The 20,151-nt window shown below is 35.7% G+C and overlaps 1 protein-coding gene across 6 annotated transcripts in view; it reads right to left on the bottom strand.

The window, feature by feature from the left end:
- Nucleotides 1-640: 640 nt before the first annotated feature.
- ARL13B (ARF like GTPase 13B) overlaps nt 641-20,151 on the bottom strand; it is a 52,764-nt gene continuing 33,253 nt past the window's right edge. For 2 of the 6 annotated variants that reach the window (XM_074812257.1, XM_074812285.1), the window contains 7 exons: nt 15,702-15,807; nt 12,752-12,954; nt 10,267-10,363; nt 8,797-9,022; nt 8,203-8,319; nt 7,794-7,862; nt 641-2,778 (listed from right to left, as the gene is read on the bottom strand). In XM_074812257.1, coding sequence (XP_074668358.1) covers nt 2,702-2,778; nt 7,794-7,862; nt 8,203-8,319; nt 8,797-9,022; nt 10,267-10,363; nt 12,752-12,954; nt 15,702-15,807 — 895 coding nt within the window. In that variant the 3' untranslated portion in view covers nt 641-2,701. Of the gene's footprint in view, nt 2,779-5,917; nt 5,962-7,793; nt 7,863-8,202; nt 8,320-8,796; nt 9,023-10,266; nt 10,364-12,751; nt 12,955-15,701; nt 15,808-20,151 lie in introns of all 6 variants that reach the window. The other 4 variants (XM_074812266.1, XM_074812301.1, XM_074812275.1 and 1 more) reach the window with 4 other exon arrangements.

The following is a 20,151-nucleotide window of genomic DNA, read 5'->3' as shown; positions in this document are numbered from 1 at the left end:
TCTTAGAAGATACATTTGACTTACCTTTAAAATATTTTGTCTAAAATGTATTTAAAATATTGTGCACAGATAATGCAAAATATTCTGCTTATGTAGCACATTTCTGTGTTCTTACCACTCATGTATTTAATTACAAATACTCTTAGCTGAATGCAGACACATTTTGAGTGATGTTACTGACAGCAAAGAGCATCGGAACCTGACAGAACCTTCTAATTTGTGCAATAATTACCTCTCAACTTACAACTGTGCAACTTATTACCTCTCAAATATTAAGTGCACTATCAAAGCACTTTATATGTATATATATACACATAACTTAGTGCCAATCTCTCAATATATTCTAAATTTGACCACATTGCAGTTGTAAAAATATGCAAAGATTCCATCTATGAGGTCTCTATTTTATACATTTTAGCAAGGTAAATGAGGCTTGCAGCCATTAAACATTTATGACTACACTTGCTTATGAAAAATTGTAAATTTTTGATAATATGGGAAACGTTGATACCGTGCATTACTTTTACTCTATACATAAATGTCATCTTGAGCACATAAAAAGTCAAGGTAGTGTAAATTACTGAAAAAACTACTGTAGAATAATTACAGAGCATATTAATAAACAAAACTGTATGAAACATTTTTGAGTACTTTGGTCACATATTGGTAAAATTTATTTTAAAAGCAGAAACAAAACTGATGCATGTGTCCACACACACAACACGCATAGCACACACTTCACATGTAAGTATCAACATACATTTCAGTTTCTCAAATTTTGTTACCACAGCAGTATTTAGCTTTATTTTTAACAAAGATTTCCATTAATTTATTTTAGATAAGTGTTAAAATAAAAGGGTAATACATTTCTAGAAACTGAAGTTGTAAAAAAAAAAAAAAAACCCAAACCAAACACCTGTGAAAGTAGAGCCTTTAAGCCAAAAAAGTTAAGTGGTAACATAGCTAAAGATAGAAAGATCGAGTTTGCACACAAACTTTTATGCAACTCCCCCTCTACTTAATATTGTGTTTGTTTGAAGTGAAAACGACTTAAATCCTGAGAATAATCAAACTGAACCGTGTGACACTATTAGAATACAACTCTCATGCTGACAGTCACGTACAAATTGTTTCATCCTTACACTAAACTAGCAAACTTGGAATATTCCTCTCCACACATTCCAAATGTAATATTCTTAAGACTGATTATTTTTTTCCCCACTTAAAAATACTCTTTTAAAAATATTAATTAATAATTTTATTTTGATTAATATGGTAGAAGTTTATTTGTGCAACTCATTGCTGTAAGGGATATATGGCAAAGATTTCTAATGTCAAAGTGCTGAATATAGACATTGCATTGTTTTAACATCTACTAAAATCATTTGGTAATACCATGTTATGGAAGACTGAGGCCGTAATAGAAAATCACCAAGTTCTGCTGCTTCAAAAAAAACTTTGAATGGGGGTTTTATCCTTGCTGTAACTAAGTGGCATAATGACATACCTTTTTATACAATAAACCAATGGCTGTCTCCAAAGTAAGAGGAAAAACATTTACATAGGAATATATCCAATTGTAACCCTTGTTGTTTGTGTATCACTTGTATGTGATTTTTTAAAATGTAAAATTAACACATTACATGGAAGTATTATATAAGTCCTTAAAAACCTGGGGTTTCTTTAGTTTTCAAGATGGTATTTTAGTATTATCGAGATTAAAAACTGCTGGAGCTTAATCCACATACTGGTTGATTCAGTTTTCCATCAAAATTGATGACTGAATTAGTGCAAAACTTCCACTCACTATGTGCAATTTGCTTGCACGTTGTAGCAGACAATACAATATTCAGCTTTACTTTTTCAACTGAATTTATTACCTATGCCAAACTCACTTAACAAAACAAAGAAAAGAACACATAAGAAAACTTTCAGACAATTACAATAGCATTAATCTTGTATAAAATGCATTTATCTTAAACTTTCCTTTCTACCTTCCCCCACCCTTCAGACTGCCAGAAACATGAAATATGCATCTGGTAATGTAATCCCTAATAAGAGGTATTGCTACCGTAAGAGAAATGTAAGAGTCAAACATCCTGTATTTGTATGCATTTGACTATCAGCTTTCTAATGCTTTGTAGGTATCATTTTATTGGTAACAGGTATGCGTGTCCACTCAAACTTTCAAATAATTTTATAAAAAGTTAGAAAAATATACTCAATATTTGTTGCATAACATTCCTATATTCACCCTATCATACATTAATCTTACAAAATGCTTTAGAATCATTTATTAGCTGCAAAAATACCAACCACTGCGCAGCACCTGGAGAAGGGTCTTGGTGAAAATGTAAAATCCAGTATTATGTGATCTTGAAGGTATTTTTCTTCAGGTTTACAGCTATGTATTTTCACAAGTAAACCCAATAAATATTCAATACCATGTTCATATGAGCATCCATGGACCCATAGACCTTTCTTGATTTGATGCTAAATCCTGAAGAAGAGCTGGTGATGTGAAAAGTAAATGACAAATTCCAATCTAAGTATGATAGAATAAACTCCATGTTTAATTGTCACCAATTTATTTTGCAACAAGCTGATAAGAGTGTCTTTTTAAAAATTTTCCTTCAAGGGCAAAACATGTTTCTGATACAATTTTTTGATTATGTTCTTTTAAATGCTGTTTGTGATCCAGTTAAGCAATGACATCATGGGTATCACTGTTGGGTCTTTGGCGTATAGTCAGCGGTGGCAGAGGCTTTCCATAGAAATCTGTATAAGAAATGCCAGAGAAGAAAAACACATTAATCTGTCATTTACCATCTCCCTTGCTTAAAGGATGTTTAAATGATGTAAATTCTTGCTTCCTTAATGAAAGCTAGGTAGCCTACAGGTTTAGAGCTAATTCCTACAAGCAACTTTCAGACATAGTGCTAATTAGTGTCTGGAGGTGTATTGGCCAAAAGAGGGTTTAATTACATTTTGTTATACATGCATCAGCATTTGCAAGATCAAGCCCAAAGGTGATCTGTAAACATCCCTAAAAAAGGAAATGATACATCCAGAGTGTACAAATGGCAACTGAAAAAATGAAGTATTAAAATTTGAATGTCACTGTAGTCGAGTCTGCCTTGCAATAAAGTTTTAAGTGACAGTAACGCTATGCAGCATCCAAAATTTTGGGACCATTTATGCATGGCATCTATCTTGAAAGCCATACTAACTTTTTAAAAGAAAGTATTCTGTTAAGAATTTTTAGATAAAACGGCAACATTTCCTTTTGTCAATAATGGAGTTTAAAATAGTAAAATTTTTCAAGACAAAGTTATTAAGCACACCAGAAGAGAATAACAAGTATTCTCAAACATTTATAATTGATATAAAAGAAAAAAACCCATGCAGACTGGTACATGCAAAGCATTTCACAAGCAAAATAACGTCATGAAAGATGGTAAGAGGAAAACAGGTAGAAATAAGAAAAAATAAAAGCAGCTTTTTGAGGCATTCAAATCTCAATTTTGTTTATACAGACAACCTCTGCCGCACCAAAGCCTTGATGGCCTGCCAACACAAATTCCAGCTTTAATAAACCATAATTTTCCAAGAAAAATATATTCCACTTGTTCTACATATGCAATAACTTGTGTTAAAAATTGCATTCCTGAGCTAAAATTAACAAAAGCAAGCAAGTTGGATTATATTACTCTAAGAATATGTGTGCATGCCTGTAGGATCAAGGTTTTACTTATCCTTACATTTAATCAGTAAAATAACACTTTTAAATTATTGTTGTAAATATTTTGATTTTAATAGAGCTAATCCAGTGTTACAGCAGCATGTGAAAAGCAACAAAACTGCAACCAATGATTATAGGGTAAATGAAAACCTGTACAATGGATGTTTTTATTAGTCAGTTTCTTGAGGTCTGGCAGATGACTTTAGGACTGGAAGGCAATTTTACCTCCTATAATGAGAGGTGTTTATTGTTCTTGCTAATATATCCTCCAGTGACCATAAATAGACACTCATTACCTAGTGTTGTGCTAGAGTCATTAGCATGACTGGAAAAATTGCAGTCTTTAGTGAAAATAAGTGTATAATTAAAGATTTATATAATTGACTCTACTGCCTGTTAACTCTGCCTAAACATCCAATGTAATGTTGTGTGCAAAAATGATCACAAGAATGACTCAATATATATACTAAATAGTCTGCTCACCAACACTTTTAATTTTCCAGTTTGCACATTAAATCATTAACACAGATTTATGTCTCTGAGAACACCTAGCATTACAAACCAGACCTTTGGAGGTTGTTTCAACCTCACACTACACTAATTTTATATATTTCAGCAGGAAGGTCTGTGACACTTTAAAAAAAAATAATTTTTAAGACAAAACCAAAGGAGCAAGTGCTATCCTAACTGACAAAGACCTGTAGTAGAATGCATGGGAATACTGAGAAACACCTGTTCCTGTGTTTTTCCATGGACTAGAAGAAATCAACATTACAAAAAGTCCTATCTGGTTTGAATTTTAAGGGGCTTGACTTACACTGAGGAGCTATAAAAGCAGACCATTAAATACTTTTTTTGTTCCTTGCTTTTATGGACAGTAACAATTTTACCTGGAGTTCTGACAAAAGCATCTACTGGGCATCCTACTAGAATTGAGTTTTTTCAGTCTGGTCTACATGAAGGTAGGTGCTCATTTGTCCCATATACAAAGACTTTTCAGCCACTTGGCCAATAACCATTTGTCAAAGCAAATTGTTCAACAGAACGCAGTGTTGCTGTAGAAAACAGTGCACTTCAGAGAATCCAAAAACCCACAAAAAAGGAAGCTTTAAAGTCCCAGCTAAAGGAAATAAAAAAATACTTCAAGCTTTCCCTGCAAATTGTGCCTTCATGCCATTTATATAAATTAATCATGAAAGCAAAAAGGAAACCAGGTCTTTTTATTTCACAAAGGTTGAATGCCTGAAAAACTTTTAAAACCAGCTTTGCAGTGAATTTTGGGGAAAAAAAATAAAGATCAAACTGGATTTATTTCTGTGCTGAAGGGACAGTCAAAAAGAAGTTGGTTTTCAGAAAGATGCAGTTCAGGGAATATTCTAAAGAAATGGATCAAAGGTAGGCTCTACTGGTCTTAGGAAAACTCGAATGAGTTTCCAAGCAGGAGCAGGTTCTCCATCTGCAAAATATGTAAAAAGACATTGAAAAACACTGTTGTGTGACAGAAAATGGGGAAAGACAGATGGCAAGCTAAAATCAGTGCAAGATGGACTTGGTAGTGTTAGGTTAACAGCTGAACTTAAGGGACATTTCCAACCTAAATGATTCTATGGCTCTCAAATGGTATGAGTAAAAAACCATCTGCTTTAAGTAAAGTAAGTAATTGACATTCCTTGATTATCAGGTCCTAACTAAATATTTGACAATGCTGGACCATGCAGCTGAAGAGCTTTTTTCATTTACAAATAATGCTTTCCTAATAGATGTTTTCTTGCTTTCTCAAGATTTTCTGTATCTGTGTGAATCTTGTGAGTGTCTGAAAATTCCTGAAAAAAACAAATCTCAGCAAAGATCGGGTAATGTCTTGGATTCAGCTGCAAAGTTCTAAGCACTCCATGTTTCCTCTGATCAAAATGGTTACACCTCTGGTCAAGAGGTCATTCCCCTACCAACATCTTTTCCATCATTAGATTCCAAAATAATTATTATCCTTATTTTACAAATGGAATAAATTAACAGAGATCTTAGGCTACTAACTCACACACCTGTGTGTAGGGAACGTAGCTTAAGCATTTTTTATCTCTTTGTCCCACCCACGCTCTTGCTACAAAACACAACACCTCCCTTAGGCAGAGTTAAAAATTAAGTACCACCTCTTCCCTTTCTTCCCCTCCCTACCTCTTCATCTGGCTTTTCTTTCTTGCCGCCTTCTTTCTATATGCCTTTAAAAAAAAGAGCAAGATGGTTTTATAATTAAGACTACAAATTACATTTTATGCACATGAATTACGCTCCTGTGAAAAATAAATATCTAGGTTTTAGAGATCTTAATTCCCCTATTGGCATCTTCTGATTCTTTGGCAGAGAAGCTCCATGTTCTGTTGCTTCAGAACTTCAGCAGGTATGTCCACATGGTGCTGTACTATGTGGTAGTAGTACAATCAATTCAAGTCAGGGTTAGGCTCAAGGATCACTACAGACACACTGAGCTCCTTTCCCTCTAAGTTCCTCAATTAATGTTCTCTTTGTTCAATTTGTATTGTAAGTGTTCCCACTGCTTTAGTGTGGTTATCCTCCTCTCATATTACTCCAGATGTCTCCACATTCACTTGGCTTTTCAAAATTTGGAAAACAAAAATGTAAGAAAATGAATAAATTATCATCTCAAACTGAGAAAAAGATGCATGAGCATATGAAAACAATCTTCCATGGTCTTCCAAAAATAGAAAATAGTCATAATTGAAGAGAGAAATCAAAAGCCTGCCTACTAACACCTTGACATTTCCAGTTATTAAACTTATTTTTCCTTTCAGTTTGTGAACTTCCAGGGACACTGGCTCTTCAGGCAAAGCAGCAGATCTCAAGCTTTATCACTGACACCTCTCCTTGCAGACCAATAATCTAGTTTTCAGTTGCAAGTCTCACTACTTCCGCAATCAAATTTATCACAGAATCACAGAATTGTCTAGGTTGGAAAAGACCTTGAAGATCATCCAGTCCAACCATCAACCCAACATTAACAGTTCCCAACTACACCATATCCCTCAGCGCTGTGTCGACCCGACTCTTAAACATCCAGGGATGGGGACTCCAGCACCTCCCATCATAGCTGGGATTGCAGTCCTTCATTTGGAGTTGCTAACATAATGCACTTAATTCAGAAGTAACCACATGGCTTTAGATTTCTTTCTCACAAGAAAACACCCCCAAATCAATGGCAAAAATCTTACAGACAATGCTTTTAAAACCATATGGAAAGAGTAGCAGTGGGTAGAAGAAATTTTAGACTATCTCAAGAGGCAACACAAGGAGTCAGCTTGCATATAGCAAATCCATGTGGACATGGGCTGTGGTTCACAGAACTACAGAAATACATGGGGCCCTTTTGGGTTCAGTATTTTGAAGCAATTAGCACTTCCAGATCAGATCACCAGATCAGTGTGGAAACAAACAGGCAGCTTAATGCAGAACCAGCCCGGGTGTGGAAGAGCCACTATGGATGCCAAATTAATAAACCCTGCTGGATCTCTGCAGTCCTGCTTAAGGCTTTCTGCAGTATCCTCTCTGCTGAGTACCTCAGACTTCTTTCAGTACCCAGGTAAGCCAACTCCTGTCCCCATTGCATCAGATAATGATGAACTGTCTACATATGGACAATGGAAATATACTCTGAAACTTTCACGTTGAATGCAGTGTGTGTTTGGACTCTTAAAGTAACCGGTCTAGTTACTCTTTGTTATATGGCACATTATAATATTTAGGTGTATGCTGCTGTGCAACTAATTTCACATCATTAATAGCTTATGATATCCCGTGCCACTTTAAACTTTGTAAGGGAATCTGAGAGACCTTTTTTTCTTTGGTAAAAAAAGAAGTAAGACTTGAAAAATCAAAAAGATGCTTTCTACTAAGCAAAGGGTTAGCTTTTGGTCAGTGAAAACTGGCATTAAGAAATTAAAAAAAAAAAAAGATGAAGACTGAAATGAATGTAGAAGTGAATGAACAGTGCAGAATGCTTTAAAAAAAGTACAAAACCCAAAATATTTTCAATTACCAGCATGATGTGTTTCACCAAGAGGCTCAAGTTTTCGAAGTCTATTAAGTTTGGGAGTTCCCCAGCCAACTAAAGGAAAACAAAGACAGTCAAAACATGCCACGACGGCACTTGAATCTGATGAAATGTACGGAAGCCAGTTCTCTTTGGAAGAAATCAAAGGATTTAGAAATGCCAAAAGTATGTAATATATTGTGAATAATGATTCCCTCATGGAATAGATCAAATTAATACTGCTGAAAGTTCATACCATGAAGTGGGAAACTGCATCAAAGATTTCCTAGAGTATAGAGTTTAGTAGCATATCTCTGTATGAAGACCATTTCAGTTTCTTCATTCACAAATTAATATTTTAAAGGATTAATAACCACAAATTGAGACATCGATTATTGTTTGTTAGTACACTTACCAGGTGGAAGAGCTGGTGGTGGTGTAGGATTTTTGGGAATAGTGTCCTCTGCATTAACAGGTTCTACTCTGTGGCCTCTTTTTAATTTAGGTTTTTTATTTTTTTTCTTACTGTTGTCTATACCAAACAGAAATAAAGCATTACCTATCATATAGTTACATTCAGAGAATATTTTAGATCAACCTCTAATACAATTGTTGGGCTGACATACATCAGCATTTTCAGTCCAAACTTATACACAAAATTATATGAAATGTAAAATTTACACAAATTTTGCTATAGAAAATAAACTGTAAGCATAAAATATATGCAAACTCTATCTTTTAATAAAGAAATTCAACTTAGTTTGGTACTGATGGAAAGTGGGCCACATATTTGATTATGATAAAAAAAAACCTAGTTTGAGCTACAGTGTCAGTCACACCAACAAATGCACTTTTTTTTGAAGCAGATTTTCCAACACAATAACCTAATGGTGCATTTTTATGTTTCAATAGATTAAATTGATGTGTGGTATCATGAAAAATAATAGACAGAGGGAGAAACTATGTGAAAAATAACATTAAATGACACATTAAAAGGAAGCAGTTTTACCTGAGTCAAGGGATTCTGAGGCTTGCTGCTCATTCTCTTCTTCATGCTGCAAAAGCTGTGTAGTTGTAGAATTGCAAGTTTCTAGTCTACTGTCATTTGTGTTTTGGCTACTGCTACTTGACAACCGCTGGGCATCCATTTGTTCCTGCTCTGTTTGCGATTTCAAGACAATTGTAGCCTTTTCAGTCTCCAGTCTTTGCCGCTTCTTTTCCATTTGTTTTTCATTCTAACAGAGATAATTTTTTTAAACAATGTCTAATGATGTAAAGTGACTAATAAGACAGGGAGGTTACTTTAAAAATCAAAGTATTCCTAAAATATTTTTCTGCCCCACAATTAGCATAGAAAATATTTTCATGAAGAAATTAAATTTCCAATATCCTGTCCACAGGAAGAAAAAAAAATTAAAAAAAAAAATTTGAAAAAAAGGTTTAACAGCAAAAGAAATGATCTTTAGGTTTATAACCTGTTTTCTTGCTTTTGTTTTGGTCATATGACAAAAAAACAGTAGCTATATAAACAACATCAACAGTCCTGCGCAAAAGGTTAGAAAACTCCGAATTTCTTCCTCTTCAATTATCTATTTTTTAATTTTTTTGATGTTTTACTTAAAACAAAGTACACGTGCACAGAGCTTAAGTATCCAGAAAGTGCTACCATGAGTTGGACAAATACCAGTTGTGTCATACCGACTCAATGATAGGCTATTTTACAGGTTCTATATCACTAAATCACCTGCACTACTCGCAGCTATACCCTTCTCTTCTTACTCTGTATGTTTTATAAAGTGTATTACTGTGCATGTAGATGACTTTACAAGATACATGGATATAGGTGCTTTTGTCCTCGAGACAAGCAATGTTTGAATTACTTACTGGAAAAGTCTCTGAGAGTTTACATGTTTCTTGAGATTATGTTATCTCAAGTCAACTGAATAAAAAAATATGGTACAATAAATAAGAACTGCCTGAACTCAGAAACACTGGTTAAGGAAACTTTTTATGTTAATATGCTTTTCATATGTCAAAGCTAAGAAAACTTTTCAGTTGTCTCTGTTTGCAACAGAAAACAGTTACACTCAGAAAGTTGAAGCAGTCGAGGAGATTTTGTAAGACTCACTACATTACTAAAATATTTTGCAAGAAACTAATACACCTTGAATATTTTCCACTCCTGAATATCCAGTAGTTTAATTAGGAAATGTGTTCAGTCATCTGTTTATAATACCTTTATTTTACTGTGCCTACAAAGCTTTTTGTCCCCAAATCACAATAGGGGATTTTCTTAACATGAAAGCATTGTTTCAATGCACAAAAACCAAGACTGCCAAGATTAAAAAAAAATAAATAAAATAATGCTGTGCATACAGACTTAGAACAATTCTTTGAAATGAACCATTTTTCTCATTACCTCGCAGACATTTGTTAGTGGTAGGTCTAAACCGATCCAGATTTCCACATATTCTCATACCTCAGAAATTACAGCAGATATAGGCTGGAAGGGGTTTACAGAGTTCCCAGGCTCAGGGTCTTCCTCATCGGGTACACTTCTTCCTTCTTCTCTTTCCCTTTGTTGTTGTTGTTGGGTTTATGATGTTGTTGTTTTAATGTTTTTGGGGTTCGGTGTTTTGGTGTTTTTTGGGGGGGTGAGAAACAGAGATGATGAACAAAGAATTATGAAGAAGCCAAGCCATGAAATTTACATAATAGAGAACACTTATCAGGTCATCTAACTTATCCTCCAATTTATGCCAGCTGATTTTTACAATATGCTTCAGTATTTTGAAAAACATTCTACAGAAATCACATTGACAGGCTAACATCAATAAAGCACAAGTATATGTTATGGCAGAAGTAGAAACACATGCTGCTATGTGCCAGAATGTTCAATCAGCACTTCAGGAAGTAGGAGCAGTTTCTGAGGACAGAATATGTGACAGAATACATCTGTAACTGGAAGGTTTTGATTGTTCAACAGTATGCTGAAATTTTCATGCTGAAATTTTCACACTGGTAATCTTTTATAACAATTGTTTCAAGGTATTCAATCGGTTTTTTAAAAAAATAAAAATCTATATGGTGGGAAACCAGACTAGCTAAAACCTATTCTTCTGTTTTTAGTACACCTCCATTTCTCACAGTTGTAGATTCTTCTCAATATACATAAGGGAGAACCAGTACCAGACTGTTCAGTTTATACAGAACAGTTAGGGAATCATATTTGCTTTAACTAGACTCAGAAAAGTTCAGAAAGACACATAATGCTCAGTATACTCTTGTGGCACCAGCACTAGTTATTTTTTATGTACCAGACCTCTCTGTAAGAAATATTAAATTACTGTGTATTAAATAATATGTCTTTAATAAAGTCACATACTTTTCATCAATCAATCTGATGGTACTTGTGCATAGGAAGTCACTGTTTCACCTACTTTACAGTTGCAAGTATGGGGAGAGGAAGTAACCCTGTTGTTCAGAGGCACAGATGGAAATGAAAAAGAGGTCACCGATCTACCTGGGAAACCATGCTACTTGGAAGGAATGGCCAGTGCTATGTTAAAACTTACTGGCACTACCTCTCTCTCTGGTTTTCCATTTGGAACAAGGCAATTGCTACTAACATATTGTAGAGGAAATGCACTTTTTAAAAAACATTCCAGGAAGCAAATCTGAACAAAAAGCAGTCTGGGGAATTATTAAAGGACAGAATGAAATAGAATTGCACTTGAATCAAGATTAAACTATTTCTTACAGTAAGAAAGCAATTTGATGCAAAACAGCAAAATGAGAGCTAATACCATCTCTTATGACTGAGCCAAGCCCTCAGCTACAGACGAAACCAGCAGAAGTTATTAGTTAGCTTTCCTCTAAGACACAAGAAGTTTAGCAAAACTTTTAACCCTTTAATCCAATTCAGACCCAACCAATTCTCCCAGTGAACAATCAATCAAGATCACTGAGCAGGAACAGAATATATGGAAAATGCCCATATCATCAGAGAATCTCTTTGAGACATGTTTCAAGGTCAGTCCTCCTCCCTACACCTCTCAACATGGCGTAAACCCAACGGAATCCAATGGTCAGAGGGTTTTGTCTAAGCAGAGACATCTGGCAGGCTAACAGCATATGAATTTTTTTATGTTTGTGAAATATGTACGAAGACCATATCAAATTCCAGGTGTTTAAAATGTGCTTAAGTAATTTACTTGAAGTAAAGCAAATCATCAAGAGTACAAGCCAAGACACTTCACAGTAGCTTCACAGTTACTTCTCACAGTAACTAAGACTCTCAAATCTCTGCATATATAGGACAGATGGGGGGACAGGGGTGCTCAACAAATTTTTTAAGAATGTCCCAGTAAAATGATTCATATCAGTCTCTAATAGGAAGCATGGTGGGCTGCTGATGATAAAGGGCTTTGAAGGGAAGCAATAAATCACTTGTCCTGCTTCCCCTCCCTGCATCACCTTCAATCTCTCCATGTCTCACCTGCTGGATATCCTGTAGCTTATTAAGCATAATGTTGAATAAAGTTTCACCTCTAGTCTTTGACATTCACATATGGGTTACAAAGTCTAACTTAAATTAATAAAAGTTTATTTCAGAACACACTTGAAGGTAACTTAAGATTGAATGACAGGATTTATTTTTTAAGTTAGTCTCTTGTGATGTTATATTAGCAAGCCCAAATTTATTTGACAACTACCTTGCAATTCTCATTCACAGTACATTTCCAGCATAGAGTGGATAAAATAAAGAGGATGAACCAGGCAAAAACTTGTAGGTCTTAAACAAAGGCTCTAGCGTTCAGGTTCACACTTTTAATATGGAGACTCTTGGCTTGTAAGCTTTAAATCCTCGATAGCTTGTTCCCGTAAGGTCTCTGTACAGGAGTGAATCGGGTATCTTAGAGAAAGGGAGGAAGGGGAGGTAGAAAAAATTACAGAGAGAATACCTTTCTTCTCGTATCCTTCTCACTCTCTCAGCTCGTTCTAGTTTCTTTTGTTCTTCATATGCTTTTTGTTCTGTAGTGTCTCTTTGGATGCGCTCATTTAAGGCATCAAAATCTTTTGCTATGATATGTAGAAGCCAATATAAACCCTTTTTTATTGATTTATCAATTTTCTTCCCACAGCCCATGATAGCTGAGCAAGGTTCCTGTAAATATAAGGAGAAGGAAAGGAAAATTTTTTGCAGTTCAGATCACATTCCTTCACTGAAAACAAGAAATCAGCCAAACAATTACTGTTTACTGTGGAGCTTGCAAAACACTGAGAAGTATGAGAAATAAATTTGCATTTAGGTATTCTATAAATTTAGGTGCTTTTTTTGCCAAGATACAAATCACATTGGTTCTACCAAATTTCATTATTTCCAGTCCCATTTAAAAAATACAATAGTGCACAGAAAAACATGTTTACATGTCTGTCTCTAGACATATATACACCTGTTAAATATACACACAGCTGTTACATATACAGCTATGTCTATGTATATTTACACATCTGTTTCTATACACATCCATATCTGTGCATCTAAATAGAAATATAATTTATCAAGCCCAAATATGCATGTTCTGTTTTGCTGCTGGTTTATAAAAAGTCCATGTTATAATTATCTAGTAAAATGGAAAAAATGAGGTGCAAGAGAATCAGCTTCACTTCAGTTCATGAAAGAAATGTTCAACTTGTTCATAAGCACCTAGGGGATAAAATAAATCCCCTAGTGTGAATTTGTCAGGAAAACTGTCAAACCAATTCAATTTTTTAGATCAAAACAGGTACTGTGGATAGGGGTGAAGCAAAATATTATGCATCTTGATTGGAGTAAAACTGTTGTCATGATATTCTCACTAGTAAGCAAGAGAAACATGATCTAGGCAAATCTATTGGAAGATGGGTGCAAAACCCATTTCTAAATTAGTTTGGAATCTTTTATCTAGCTTGGATGCAACAATTCAAGGAAGTGGATTGACTGGAAGGAATCAAGAAGAGTAGAGTGAGAAAAATCAGACAAAATTGATTATGAAAACACATCTGGTAAGAAAACATTGAAGGAACAGGAGTAGTTCTCTTGAGATGAAAAAGCTTCAAGGAGATATAATAGCCTTCAAAAACTTAAGGCATAACTGCAAACAGAAGAATAATAATTTGCTGTTCATGTTTATTGTCAGGAGGACATGTATAATGGGCTTTAATTCGAACAAAAGAGATATGGGCTTGATTCTAGCTTAGAACATGGAAAAGGACTAGATGATGTCTCAAGATCTACTCAGAACTATTTTTCAGAATGTTTTGGACCACTGTATGGGTCTTCTAAACTATTCTCTGAAAAATAATTGAATAGATCCAGCTATGTATTTGACAATGAGAAAATGATATTTCATTCTGATTGTGTTCAGTATTTGTGTTCATGAATGAAGGAAGATTAGAAAAGACTAATTCTCCAATGTCAACACCTAAAAAATTCTCTGTTATCTCTTCATTTGACAAGCATTTAAATGGCATCATAGTCAGATATGGTATGTACGATTTACAACAGAAAAAAATAATTCTGACCTGTTATGTCCCCCCAGAGTGCCAAACCTAGTTTGCATTTAAATACATTCCTACTTTGTCTAAATTAAGGTTCAGATATGACTGTTGTTCACTATGGAACACTACAATACTCTCTAGCAGAACCTAATCAGGGAGAAGATATATAGGCAATAATACCTTCTTTCTCTGACAAAACTAAGATAAAACAATAGACAGCAGTGGGGCAATTTTCTTCTTGGTTTGCACCAAGACTATTGTTGCTGTCGTTCAGTTGTAAAATAGAGAAATTTAGAAATATAGAATATACAGACATACTAAAAATCCTCTTTTTTGGGTCATTCTCACTGACACTGTGTGACAAATGACTCCTTCCACCTGCTTTAATATTTTGTGGGGAAATGTAAAGATCCAGAAGAAAAGTAATTAAAATAAGAACAAACAAAAGTTTTTTTGGTCCTTGCCTAATTTTATTTAAAACTTGTTTCATAATGCCCCTGTTTAAATTCACCCCATGAGTCATCATATTGAAATAACTTGGGACCATGTTTACCTTTAATGAGCCTAATAAAGAAGCTGCCCATCTGAGTATGTAAGACTCTCATCTGATTTCAGCTAAAATGCCTTAAGAGTATGTGATCTAGTTTCTTTGTTGATTACGCCCAAGATATAAATGGAGAACAAGAAGAGCATTTTACTGGAACATGTCATAAATTAAGTAATTCTGAAGTACCGGAAAAATACACTAGAATCTTTCCGGTCTTTTATATTGATAATGCTTTGCAAGAAAATATTTTTGTCACAGAAGTCCCGTGGAAAAAAAAGGTGAACTTGCAATTTTTATTCCTGTGATTCCTACATATGCAGAGCACAAAGTCTACTGACTGAAGAAAAGCACTCAAAGAGTCATGACATAATGAACATAGCTATGCCCTGCTATAAATCAACTTTCTAGAGAAAATAATAGCAATATGTATTACCCTATGAACTTTGCAACGCTCCTGAGGGAATTAAAAGTCTTTTTTAATTTTTAAAACCCAAATACCAGCCGGAATGGTTTTGCAAAATTGCCTTCTAATTTTGGTTAATAACAGCATAACTCTCATTACTTTTTAAAATGTTTCTTATTGCAATTAGAAAAAGATTATAAAAGTAAAGCCCACAAATAGTTAACTAACAAACTGGTTGATTAAAAGAAAGCAGAACATCAAGGTGAACAGTAGAACTGTTTGCAGAACAGATATATGTACTGTATTTTTGCTGAGATTGTAGGATTTTAGTTTCAGTTTTCTCTACGTGGCACAATCTCCTACCTTATTGCAAGCTTTACATATATATATTAGAAAATGAAGCACCTTAAAATATACTTACAATTTGACATAGACACTTGTGTTCATTGACAAGCTTTTCCAGAGATAAGGACTCAATTACATCTGCTTCTGAGAGAGCTCCTTCTCTGTCCTGCTTATTTGCCAGCCTAAAGAAAAGATCAAAATAAACACTTCATACCCTGACACGAGAAAGATTTTCAGATCTCCAAAAGCTAAGTTTTTGACAAAAGTAGGAAGAAGAAGGGGAAGAAGGAGAAAATAAAGAGAAAATAATTTGTTTCAGTTTTAATTCTTAATTGTTCTTTCTACTTAATAAACATGTTAGTCCAGGCACAAGTTTCAGCAGATACTAACATTAAAGAATTACTAAGGTGCTTCATAATTATTTAATAATAATTAATAGACAAAGCAACTATATTTTACAGTTAAGAAGATGGATGTAAAAGACTGTACTGCACTACATCTAAAGCTACACAGTACAATCTGTTGGAGTCTACAGATCAAAGTTCAGAACTTTGCAACTTCCCAAACCATGCGTATTTGCTTGCATAATACTGCTTCATGATCATCTTGGGTCGGTCTACTATCCAGAATTTCTCTCTGATGTCAAACGATTTGATATGTAATGTTTTGAACCTGCTCTTTGTAAGTAAAGATTAAAGCTCAGAGGGAGGAACTTGCATGAATGCCTCTAAAACCCACACTTTATTATTAAATAGAGAGCAGTAAAAAAAAAAAAAAAAGGGTGTATGAAACACATAGCTTACAAAATAAGTATTCTGTAAGATGAAGTGCCATCATTGTCTTACTTCTTAGAGATATGGTAGCAAAGGGAACACCAGAAGATTAACAACTTAAGTTTTTGGGGGACTCTTATTCTTGATCAGATTTGTCTTCTATCTATGTAATCACATCCAACACTACAGCCAATAATGTGTGTTTTTTAAAAGGCACAAAACAGATCTGATTTATCACTCAAAGAATGTTATGCATTATTTCACACTTTAATATGGACATACACTCTGAAGCAGAGGCTGTTACGTTCCTTTCAACACTGTTATCAATAACTACTACAAAGATAAGAGGGATGTCCAGAATTATAAACAACTCAAACACTTAAGTTTCCCCTCAGCAAACTCCTGTCGATGCCATGTTCTAACCACAGAAATGAAAGTTACTTCCTTTTGTCAAGACTAATTTTTTAATGTTTCACCGAAAACTCCTCTATATATGAAATGAAACTGGAAAAGCTTCCCATCTAAAGCCCTTAAAAGGTACATCACAAACTACCTGTAAGAAAAAGCAAGGGTAACTGCCAAAACCTGTATGGAACCACCTCTCACAGAAAGGCAAAATCTTTTCCCTCATGAGGATTTCTCTCAGCTATCCAAGTAATAATTTTCATGAAACTCACAGGACTTGACTATTCTTGAGACTGCAATTTCCTGATTAAAACAGATTTAAACTGGTCAACATCCAAGAAGGTAGGATGGATTAACATGGTAAGTTTACCTAAGTATGTAGGAATGTGTTAGCCGAGCAGACGTATTTCCTAAGAAGAAACTTTAAAAAGTACTTTCGGTCATGTTCTGAGTTCACTTACAAGCAAATTTTAATAACAAATGGACAAATTTAGATAGAAATCCAAAATATATATTTTAAACAGACAAACAAAAATGGTTAAAAAAATGCATAGGAAATCATTCATGTTTCTTGAGGGTCTGAGAGTTTTATAAGGAATAATCAAAACTTCACAAAAGAGGTCAAGTCAAAAAAGAGTTGTTCTCATCTTCAATAAAAACTCTTTGTGACAATAGGATACAGAGTCTTTCCTCTCCCATTACCTGCTTTTAATTAAAAGCTAGTATGGTAAAACTCTAGGAACTATGAAAAGATATTAAATCATATTTTATGAGCAATGGACTACTCCTGTTCAAAGGTACTGTTTTTCAGCATGAAAACTGGTACTGTTTGCTTTGAACCAGTGTAGACCATTCTGGAATATAAGCATACAATGCAATTTTATTTTGTATTTTCTACAACAGTAATAATCCAAGCCAAGTGCAAAGGCTGCAAAGAGGAGTATTAAATAACATTAGACAATCCAAAAAATGTACTTGTCTCTCTCCAATAAAGGGATTCCACTAAAACAATGTTGTTCTGAAATTTAGCAACCCTTCCATTACATGAGAACTCTGATTCAACTCTCTGGATAAAATGACAGATATTTGCCTTCCATGAACGCAAGGGCAGATGGCTTTGGAACCAGACATCATAGCCTTTCCTTTGAAATCTCACGTCATCATCATCATTAACTCAAATGGCTTTTAGGGAATGTTAGGCCAAAGCTTGTACTTTGGATTTATCATACTCGTTGCTGGGAAGGAACAATGGTAGGAATGCACTCCACAGTTACCAGAACTTGACAGTTACTTCAGTTTGATCTAAGACGTGATTCCTTCCTATCTTCCATAATCACAGTATAAAAGCCTCAATTCTTAATTATTTTAGTCCCAAGAGAGTTTTTAGCTTCAAAGAGACGTTAAAAAAAAAGCTGTGCTGCATCTACAGCTCAGAAAAACATTCCTTGTCACCAATAACCTCATGCACTGTGATTCATTACCTAATCTTTCTTTTAAAGAAGAGTTTATGAAGGAGACCACAGATGGACAGCTTCTCAAATGTCTGTCTCAATCTTCATCACTCTTAACTATTTGTGGTCCAAAAGGTTCACTTATTTATCATCATCTTGGGGATAAAAACCCCTACATCCTACTGATAATCAAAACTTTGCTGACTTGCCTGAAGAGCTAGAAAGAGCATAAGGCTCTTCCTCCCCACCCCTCCCTTTGAGAATGTCCTGGTTTGAGCCCAGAGGGCAACTGAACACCACACAGTTGCTCACTCCCCCATTCCCCCTGCCCCATGCTGGGAAGGAGAAAGTAAAGCAAAAGGCTCAGGAATCAAGATAAAGACAGGGAGGGATACGTCATCCATTACTGTCACGGTGAAAAGACAGACTTGGGGGAAGAAAAAAGAACATAGATTTAATACAGACACTAACAACACTTAACAGAGTAGGGCCATGAGAAACATTACTACATCCTGAAAACTCCCTCCCCTGCCCCTCCCTTCTTCCCAGGCTCAGTTTTGCTCCCAATATCTCTACCTTCTTCCCCCCAGCAGCTCAGGGGCAGGGAATGGGGGGTGCAGTCGGTCCTGCTGCTTCTTCCACCTTGGTGGGGGGAGGAACTTCTGGCATTCCTCCCCTCTTCCAGCGTGGTCCCCCTCTCACAGGAGACAGTCCTCCACAAACCAACTCTGACATCAGTTACTCACATGGGCATGTGGGTTATGGTCACCCCCTCGTGTTGCAATCCTCCCAGGGCTGAACTACAACAGCAGGGCCTTCTTCCCATGGGGTCCTGGCCTTCTTCGGGTGCAGTCACCTGTCCCAGTGTGGGGTCCTCCACAGGCTGCAGGTCAGCATCTGCTCCACCACAGACCCCCATGGGCAGTGGGGGGGGCAGCCCTGCCGTTTCACCATGGGATACAGGGCGGTCTCTGCTCTGGCACACCTCCCCCCTTCTCCTCCTTCTTTCCACTGACCTCGGTGTTTGCATCTGTTCTCCTCGCAACTCCTCCTCACAACTCCCACAACTCCTCCCAGGTTCCCCTTCTTAAATGCGTTATCACAGAGGTGCAGCCACTGTCACTAATTGGCTCGACCTTGGTGCAAAGGAGGGTCCAACCTGGAGCCAGGGGAGCTTTGAGAAGCTTCTCACAGGGGGCCACTGCTGTAGTCCCCTCCCCTGCTACCAAAAACCCCCGCCACTCACTCAAACCCAGGACAGATAATCCATTCCCACTTCACAAAAAAAGAGTACTTCTATGGTACTTTGTACGATTTAGTGCAGAGATTCTCTAACTGTTGCTCACTGCATATATAGAACCAAGGGCATTTTCAATATGCTTATGATACTCTGCCACTATTCCTTCTCACCAACCAGCTAGAACAAGTAATGTCTTCTCAGCATTTAGCTATGAAATAGGGCCAAAACTAAACCAGGGTAAAACTGAAATGAAATTCAAGAAAGCTATGGAAAGTAATTAAAAGATTGGAAACAATTATCTCCACTTTTTTTTTTTTCTACATAAGCTATCTTTGTTACAGTCTGAAAATCCTACTGCACCGCCCCTTCGTTTCAAAACACATTCCTCAGCAGTGCTGTCAATTCATCTAGATCTAATTGAAGAAAATAGTTCTGAGCACAAGAGTTTGTTGCCACAGCCTATCCTTTTTTCACCTAAAGATTAAATAACTGCACTATTTACTATGTTACTGGACTGCACATTCTACAAAGCACAGCTGAAGCAGAATGGAATGTTGGTAAGCTGCATAGCTCAGTGTGTGACACTAACGTCCTATAACTTGCAGTAGGTGCTGATTTTAAACCTCTAATATCTTGAAAGGTGTAAGATTTATCTTT

This window comes from Strix aluco, chromosome 2, assembly GCF_031877795.1.
Source record: "Strix aluco isolate bStrAlu1 chromosome 2, bStrAlu1.hap1, whole genome shotgun sequence".
In the NCBI taxonomy this organism is placed as follows: domain Eukaryota; kingdom Metazoa; phylum Chordata; class Aves; order Strigiformes; family Strigidae; genus Strix; species Strix aluco.
The sequence above is the reverse complement of the archived record's forward strand: the minus strand, read 5'-3'. Positions and strand labels throughout refer to the sequence as shown.